Here is a 9,198-nt window from a genome sequence, read left to right on the forward strand (position 1 = left end):
TTGGGTAGTGGGCACTCTATCCTTGCTGGTTTGTCGCGTAGTGCGGCTCGCCATTTTTGCAATACAGCACCTTGAGAACGATGAAACTGTTCAAATTTGGGAATTTTCAGCTTTCCTTGGAAACTTCGTTTCAACGAGAGTCAACAGTTTTTGATAGACTATCAAAATGAGAAAAACATAGGGTTAAGCGGTACAGCTTCGTCAGGGATTTGGGTAAGAAGAAATGGGGCGGTGGCCACTATCGGAGAGAGTTAGCGATCCACGTCCGTCTCCATCGGTGTCTGCGTGCTGACACCAAGACTGACTATATAGGTTGAATTATGTCGATCACCTATTTTGAGTCCTCACGTAAAGTTGGAAGTGACAACTTTGTGTTGATTTTGTGATTTTTATGCTAAAATATAGGAAAACGTTCATGTCATTTCTGTTTGAACTGTGCATATACAGTCCGACCTCTCTATCCGGACATGTAGGGACCTGAGCTAATGCGGATAAGGGATTTGATACTCAATGTTTCATACGCGCAGCTGCCGACGAACGATCGCCTGTACCGTGCCTTGATTTAATGATAAATTTTTCTGTCCATGTTCCTACGGTGATTTGGGGGGGGGGGGGGGGGTAGTAAATGTCCGAATGCAGGTTAGAAGAAAAATAGATGTAAATGTATCTTCATTATATTGAGAATAATATTTAATTCATGTGGGTTCGTCTAGGAATTTTGTTTGAGTTTGAAATTCCCCTTTTCCCCGTAATTATTAGATTAAAAAAAAAAATCACGCCGAGATCGCATCCGGATAAAGGGAGGCCGGATAGGAGAGGTCGGACTGTATGTAATTGACGATTTCTTTGCCGTTCTGTACATAGGATTATGGTAATGATGGGCACAAACTTTTCATCATTGAAAAGCACTCCAGAAGCTTATTAATTCTTTTATTACGGAACATATATCAGTTAAAAACATTACACATATCAATATAGAAAAACAACCATCATACATACAAGCGTGTCCATCGTTACGATACCACGAGATAACATTTCACTCCAGTCCAGTGATGAAGACAATACCGTGAGTGAATGGAATTCTTTAAAATCATACCCTATTCTTTTGGTCACACGTTATAATTGTTACGGTTTTAGCATCACATATATGTATCAATTTAACATGAGTTTGATATTCTGTCAAGTTCATATGTTATCTATGTAATCATGAAATACATGCTTTAGTAATGGATTCATTCTGATCTCACTGCGACAATTTGGTTATCAAGTATGAGAACTTGTAAGTTTATTACACACGGATGCATGCATTTTTCCTTGTATATGGTGACTACATCAACTTCAATTTCTGTCTTGCTCGTGTCACCCATCACCTTGTAACAGATTACTATAGTGACAATATAGTCTCCAAACTGCGTTTCATTTAAAATTATTACAGACCTGTCATGTACAGCTCTTCAGTTTGTTTGTTTGTGTGTTTGTTTGTTTGTTTGGTTTTGTTTGTTTGTTTATTTTTTTTGGGGGGGGGGGGTTGTCAGTTGAGCTGATAATACGCCGTAATCTTTGTACATGTACACGGATGTAAGCACAGTTATTACCATGGCTTAATCCTTGAAGGCATGAAATCTTAGAGGAAAAAGGAAAAATGTTAATAATAAGCTACTTGGTTGAATTTATACACTATATTACATCATCAAACTTTGAGGTATCCAGCAACACTATAATGATACATCAAAAAAAAAATTAATCGCTATCTGAATCATTTTGTTTCTTTTGCAATTTTGTCTATTACTTTACTATAACATGTCGTTCATATACTTAATTTGCATATTGATTTTAGCAATAAAGTGAAAGATTTCAAAATAACGGTCACAAGTATATTATACTTTCTAAGAACTTGATGATATGTGCTGTTTCGGTATATACATTCTGTGAGAACTCATAGTGTCCTCTTTCAAATAGCCACCTACATATTAGTGTAGTTCATATAGATTTCTTCCTGCATCGTTGGCTCTGACTCAACCCTAGAAGCTCCTCGTGTTTTATCCACCTGTGCATACAGCTCCTCACACGGCGGCGGTTCTACGATTGAAATGTTACCTACTGTTTTGTTCACCGTCGCGTACATGTCCTCTCGGGTTTGGGATCTTGACGTATAACTCTCCGGGTTCTGAATCTCAGTGTCGTGACAACCATTGAAGCTGTCCCCTTCCATCATCTTAGGACGAAGATCATTGGCGAAGTCTTTTCCAGGATTCAACAGACTATAATCTCCAGAGTCGAAAGCTTCAGGACATCGCGGTTGCTTGTTGGTATCAATGTCACCTTGTTGCTGCGGATTCAGCTGATAGTAGAAGACGTCTTCAGAAGGCATGGCTTTTATGGCATCCTTGCTGGAACAGGGCTAATCATATTTTCTGCCAGGGTAGATCTTATGCTGTGAAGTTTGGCCAATAGGTGACAGACCAGGGTTGCGACTTCCTGTTCTGTCGTCAGGGAAAGCATGATTGAGGCGATCGTACTCGCTTTCTGTAGGCATTTCGGATGAATCGTGAAATAACGACAGTGAATTGTAATAACTGTCATCAAACAAGCACGCTTTACCAGTGGATCTAATGGCACCATTCATCCTCCCGTCCAATTTACAAAGGTCTACAGCCTGGTAGTCATTATCATCTCCGTAAGCACACGCTGGTTGGTCCAGCGATGTCTCCTGCAGGCCACAATATTCATTATCAGAAGGAATATTCATTGAGGTCAAAGAAGTGCCGATGCCGGTATTTATGTGACTTTCGTCAGGAACTGTACAAGGGAAGCCACGATTTATGCTGATAAAGGTAGAAAGCCCCTCGTCTATCTCTTCAGCATCTTGGTAGATGTGACTAGTGTGCCCGAGATGGCCCTCTCTGTCTCCGACGGTGTTGCCCAGAATATGAGGCAAAAAGCTACCAGCTGTTGTAGCATTGGGATTGGTAGCGTCCGACAAAACGGTATGATCCGTCGTGATTGGCTCTTGTACAGAAGTGTCGATGGGATTCATCTGAAGCTGCCCGCCATTTTGGTGAACATTTGGCTGATGCGAGGTTTGGGATCTCCAATGTCTGCAATTTAATGGGGAAATTCAATTTATGATTTTACGCATGTGACCGTGCATCGCAAAGCCACCAAAAAGTCGCCATACATGGATTTTTAGTTAAGAGTAGATTGTGGAAGAGCAGAATCTAAGATTTAAAATGAAATATATACGTCAGTGCAAACAGACTTGCCAAACCAATTTAAACAATGGAAAGACAGGCACGCTTTGCAAAAGTGTGTAGTCAAAAGAGAGGCTTTCAACTTTCGGGTCTATAGGCAAATGCGTAATTTCCCCCAGCTGTCTGCAATGAATGGAACAAAGAAAAAAGATATAAATTTCCATGAAAATCACAATTAAGTGGTTATTAAACTAAACTGAAAGTTTACTCATCATTAAAGTACGTTATATTTATGGCCAATATAAACTTCAAATGCAACATTAGTGTGATTTCAATTATTAGAGATGAAAACTGTTTGAAGGGTTTCTAGTGTTTTAAATCGGTAAATCTGAGAAAGCCTACATCAGACCGAAACAAAGTATTTGAAAAACTGCAAAAGAATCATGGTGCGCAATCACATAGTATAGTGTCGTTGTATCGACAGCGCTTGACGCGTGACCATGTAGTTTACCGTAATAAAGTCGGAAATCCTAGAGCTGACAAAAAGAGGTATATTCATTTTGCCCTTTCTTCGTGTTCACCCGTGCCACTTTACTTTTGATTAGGTTCATTTCAATTTGAAGGTCTAGTAAGCTTGACTGCCTATTGTTATATCATTCGAGGCTTTCTCCCTGCACCCTATTCAGACGACTGGTGAGAATTTTCAATAATTAAAGACTCGGTAGCACTGGAAAATGTGGGTGTCCGATTGAATCGGTCTTAATTCGCTGCCCACCGAGGCATATTCGAAACAACGAATAGTGCTCGTCAGCCAGTTGTTTTAGGGACGATTCTAGTCAAGATTTTTCTTCTCCCCTTCCCTCTTTTTTTTTTTAATTTTAGGCTGAGTATGTACTTGCACACCAGTGATCAGTGATAAAACTGTGCACAATTTGTTACGGGGATTTTCGAATATACCCGAACCGGGCCCGCCTTTCGAATCCATGTATCCCCACGACACGGGGTCTTTAAAAGATGCAATTTTTATTTTAAAAAATAATAATATTTACGAAATCAGCAAATTAAATCAAGATGAATGTCTTTTATTGTTTTAAAACAATACCACAAGGCTGACTCAATACTTGGACTTGGACTGGGAGAGATACTCATCTCGTATGATAATCCTGCATTCACAAATTGGCAGTCTAACCACTCACACTCGCTTGACAGCCTCCAAAATTCAACTCCACATCATTTTGTCTTTGCTTGTTTTTCTGTGTTGTCCGTATCCTTTTCTCTAGTTTTTTGACTGTGTAAACATAGGCGGCTCCTTGCCATTGATTTGGTGGTGGTTTTCGTAAAATATGTTGAAAAAAATACTGTATCAATGAAAGTTTTGGGCGACAGATGGAATAATAACATGATAAAATGTCTGGCGACCAGAAACTCGGGTTTTCGTGATAACAAGTCCACCCACCAATAGTTATGTAAGAAGAATACAAATCAGCAAACTTACTTCAACATTCATGTGCAGTCAGTAATGTACACTCACTTCTGAATATGCTTTACTCGTTTCCTGGGTTGCATACAATGATTCCACACCCTAGATTTACAAACTACTTTTCACAAAAATTCACACCCCCATTCCCTTACAGCCCATATAATAGTTTGTATTAAAAAAAAAAAAGTCACCTTTTCTTTTGATGTTTCCACCAAGCCATTATCATGGACCGTATGACAAGCACGGCGAAAACAGCACCAAGAAGGGTTCCCAGGATGTAAGTAATAAAATTCATCTCATAAAGTTCGGTATCTGGTTCGGTATCTGGAAGATAAATCATTTAGTGAGTCCATCGTCACCTTAAAAATCAATGGAGGAAGAATTTGCTCTCGTAGTTTTTTTTTTCTCTTTTATGATGACTATAGGCAGAAATTACGTTTGTTTGTTTTTATAATCAGATCAATCATTATGAAGAGAAATAGTTCTATTCTGTAACCTGGCAAGATTTCTCACTTTGCTGAATTATCGCAGTATACTAACATTTTAAAAAAAAATGTTTTTTGCTGTTGACGAGTGACTGTTAAGATAGCATGAGATGAGAGACTTCAGAAAATCAGATTATTCGTGCCCGGTTTGAAGTGTTGTACTCATAGAAGTTCACACACTTGACGGAAAGAGCATAATTATGGGAATTATTACACAAATTCGTATAAGCAGATTCTGAAGTGATTACTATAGTCGAAATGTTTATCACAACAGTTCCCAAGTCCCTGATTTACATTCAGGCAGAGCATTCAAACCTGACCAAAACTGTAAACGAATAAGGGATTAACAAAATTTTCTGTAAATGTTTACTTTGCATAGGCAGACGTAATGTACTTGATCGCTTTTGTAGGCCATATTCACGATTGGAGCTTTTTCAAGAAAATGCATTTCTGTTCGACCAACGCAATGTGTTCTATGACAGTAACGATACTACGAAGACCTGATAAAGTCGCCAGACATAATATGTTTTCTTCAGTCCCTGTTGAAAAAAAGCACATTACAACTTGCCATTTCTTCATGGACAATGGGTATTCTGACTTTTGAATATGCATCGTCTTTCTGTCTGTCTTGCTTTACTGTCTGCGACTTTCGTCTTATAATGTGTTCATTGAGATATGAACTCAACTCACAAACTTTCATATAAAAAAAAGAACTGGGCCAACGCTTTATTGATTCCAATATTATTTTAGTATCAGACTTTTTTGTCATCATAAATAAAGCAGTAGCACTTTCATACCTTGAATTTAAATTCAAAAAAAAATGATGTCGAATTTACCATAAATTGTCACCCGTGGTTCGCTTTTGCCATAAAAACATGTTAACAAAAGGATTACCCTAAAATGTAGATCAATTGCACCAAAATAGTTTTGACGAAATTACTGCCAGTGAGAAGGGGAAAATGCAGTAAAAAAAAAGCACTTGCTATATGGGTTGAATCAATTACTAAACTCACGTGACGAAGAAGTTACAGTAACTGTTGTCTCTCCAAATGACGTCTGAACTTGAATAGTCGGTCTATGCCCTGTGCATTTAATCAAAAGACAGGCAATACTGACAGTATACTAGTACATGTTGATGGGAAATCTCCTAATCAGTTTGTACTTTTTGTGACAGCACTTTTCTGTGCAATATTACAGTTTTCACACTTTCCAGATCGACAATACGTACATGCATATATACAGAACAATTCTTGTATCTGTCAGATATCAGACTTATTTGCATGGTGATCAAAGTACAGCAGTAACAGTTTGTAGTGTATGAGTGCTCACAAAGGAGAAGTCGGCATTTTATTGAATTCATGAGATTGTCTTTGTTTTCTAACATGTCTCAAATCAACCGTTGCAGTCAAATGAAATAATACCACATTAACGACAACTGAATTTCGAGGAAGATGAACATTTTTTTAATTAATATTTTCGATAGTGATTGACATTATCTTTGACGTCATCTTTGCTGTTGTTGTCACGGTTTTTCAAAAGCGCTTTGAGGCTGGTCGAGATTGTGCTTCATGAGCATGCTATTATTATCTATTATAATTATCATAATCATAATCTTTAGGACATTTGTTATAACACAAAAAATTTTGTTCATGCGGATATGATGAGCTATATAACTGCAAGCCTTGGTACTTACCATTAGACGTGTTTTGCATACTTTGTGTGGGCTTTGTGCTGATGTTGACATCTTCCCACTCATCGTCTGTGAGCAAAAGACCCACACACAAAAATAGTGAGAACCACATAAACAGAATTCGTCCCATAGCGTGGCATAAAATGTCACTCAGAAACTTCATGGACTTAAAACGTTGTCTTATTGAAACGTAGTGATGAAAGCGCTGTAGTGATCTTTCATGAATCGCTTGTTAATGTTAAAAATACATTTCATCTCTTTTTGTATGTTTTCTAATAAAGGCGGGAAAATATCCAGGGGCATTTTCAAAAACGCATCAGTCATTCTCATGAACATAAAAGACCGAGATAAGACTAATCTTTCCCAATGGTTTACATGTTAGGGTATCATTTAATCTGTGCATTACGAGTTGTATGATTTTAAGTTAATAAGTCTTGAATGATACAAACGCATTTGCATTACTTAGTTCAATTGTTCCATCAGGCGTGGAAGTATTAATTCAATGTCGTTCCTAATACAACCATCTGTCATTGTTCCACACTAATTGATGAGAGATTGGTTTGAAATACTGTGGTTATCCGAAATTAGGCAAGATTATACTGTAGGATGTATTTGCAAGTCACACCGTTGGTCTCCTTTCTGGCTTCACGGCAAGACGGAGTTGAAGTGTTCCAAACAGGGAAGTAGGTCGACCGCCCTGGTAGTCCCATACACTGCATTGTCGCACTCCCGTTCACGACGAACTCTCTGCCACAAGCGAGAGTTATCTTGGACCCGAAGCGTGTGATATTCGAGTCCCAAAGACCGTTAGGCACAATCCCCGGATGATCACAAAACCCAACGGAGACTTTCAATGAATAAAGAAGGCAGGGATTAACTTGCCATAATCAATTATATATAATCCATGTTAATATGCAATCATGATAATAATGAAGGAGAATATATCACAATATATCTTTTTTTCCTACAACATAATAATTCACTTGTTAGTCCCTTAATTGGACCGACGCGACAATGAAGTACCCGCGGATCTCAGATCAGAAAGACCAGCACATACACAAACACACACACACACACACACACACACACGCACACACTTTTATTACACGTACAAGGAAAATGTATGACTCAATTTTTCCAAGCCATGTATAGAATCACTAAGAAATATGAATAATATACTTACCCATATATTATACATGATAATTAGTCCTTGTAGTTTCTGTAATCTTAATGTATGATGCCATCCACAAAGATAATAAAAAATCAGTGATAATCAATTGATCAGTGAACTCTTGTAAAATAACAATATTAAAAGACTCATGTATTATTTACCAGAAGGTTTGGAATAACTTGTTATTTCAATTAAAAGCAAGTACGTGCAATAACAAAGTACATTTTATGCCATCAGTGTGGACAAATTTGTGCTTCTGTGATGATCATTGAAGAAGTAGCAAATACAGTAGCCATGGAAATATATATACATATATATATATATATATATATATATATATATATATTGAAGATCATTTTTGATAAGTTATAAACATTTCGAAACAATGTGGGCATTACAGATTTTAACTATCAGGACCAATTAACACCTACTATGTTGACTGATGTTTGGCTGCATTCATTTCACTCTCTGTTAAAAAAAAATACTTCTGATACTCACGGTTGAATGAATAAAATTGGTCGGATTCAAGCTGTGTCCTGAGAGGACATGTCCAATCGTGGGAAAAGCTTCCGCCAGAAAGGACGTTTGTATACACTTCCGACTGGAAACATATGCATCCCTCTTGATGCATGACAGCAACGTTATTATCTACGAGGTTTTCCAAACAGGCAGATATACACTCTTCGTCCGAATGAAGGCCAAATCCAAAGTTAGAAACGGCCTGAAATTCCTGTTGGTTATCCTTGTAGCATCCGAGAAATCCGGGTTCTACGCAGTTTCAAAATATGATGATGAAAACCAGCAAGTGCGGCTTTTATAATATCATCCTTATCATTTTTCATGCAGGTGTCAATAACTTTAGATGATTAAAATAGAGATAGAAAACATACATTCAATGGAAATAAAGAGCATATTCAATTTAAGGAACAGGGAATCATCCAACAAAGGGGATTTGTAACTGCATACTGGCATAATGATAAGGGTTTTTTCTCACAGTTTAAACAAAATCAAGTTCGTGATAATGTGTACGTAAACGTGTTTGATTATATTGCGAAATATATATATTTACATTTTTTTTTTTGGGGGGGGGGGGTGGTGGAATCATTTCTTTATTCAAGGAATTATATAACATACATAACCAGGTCAATTATTTAGATAATTGCAGGTATACATCAAAACTT

At 37.5% G+C, this 9,198-nt stretch overlaps 1 protein-coding gene across 1 annotated transcript; it reads right to left on the reverse strand.

Moving 5' to 3' along the window:
- Positions 1–1,808: 1,808 nt before the first annotated feature.
- On the reverse strand, positions 1,809–7,696 carry LOC139741766 (uncharacterized). The gene is made up of 5 exons (XM_071652348.1): positions 7,472–7,696; positions 6,850–6,915; positions 6,170–6,238; positions 4,863–4,995; positions 1,809–3,098 (listed from the first exon to the last, which is right to left on the reverse strand). The coding sequence occupies exons 1-5, from the start codon at positions 7,563–7,565 to the stop codon at positions 2,402–2,404; spliced, it is 1,059 nt and encodes a 352-aa protein (XP_071508449.1). The 5' UTR covers positions 7,566–7,696; the 3' UTR covers positions 1,809–2,401.
- Positions 7,697–9,198: the final 1,502 nt, after the last annotated feature.

This window comes from Diadema antillarum, unplaced genomic scaffold (assembly GCF_040938485.1).
Source record: "Diadema antillarum isolate AM-2024a unplaced genomic scaffold, OU_Dant_1.0 seq00000952_RagTag, whole genome shotgun sequence".
Taxonomy (NCBI): Eukaryota; Metazoa; Echinodermata; class Echinoidea; order Diadematoida; family Diadematidae; genus Diadema; species Diadema antillarum.

What these genes read in the sequence shown, in the direction of transcription:
- LOC139741766 (XM_071652348.1), bottom strand. Translation starts at nt 7,565, where the DNA reads ATGCAGTGTATGGGACTACCAGGGCGGTCGACCTACTTCCCTGTTTGG. An exon ending in TATGCAAAACACGTCTAATG is followed by an intron (nt 6,239 to 6,849) that starts GTAAGTACCAAG and finishes TTAAATGCACAG; the next exon opens with GGCATAGACCGACTATTCAA. An exon ending in TGGAAACATCAAAAGAAAAG is followed by an intron (nt 3,099 to 4,862) that starts GTGACTTTTTTT and finishes ATTAAATTGCAG; the next exon opens with ACATTGGAGATCCCAAACCT.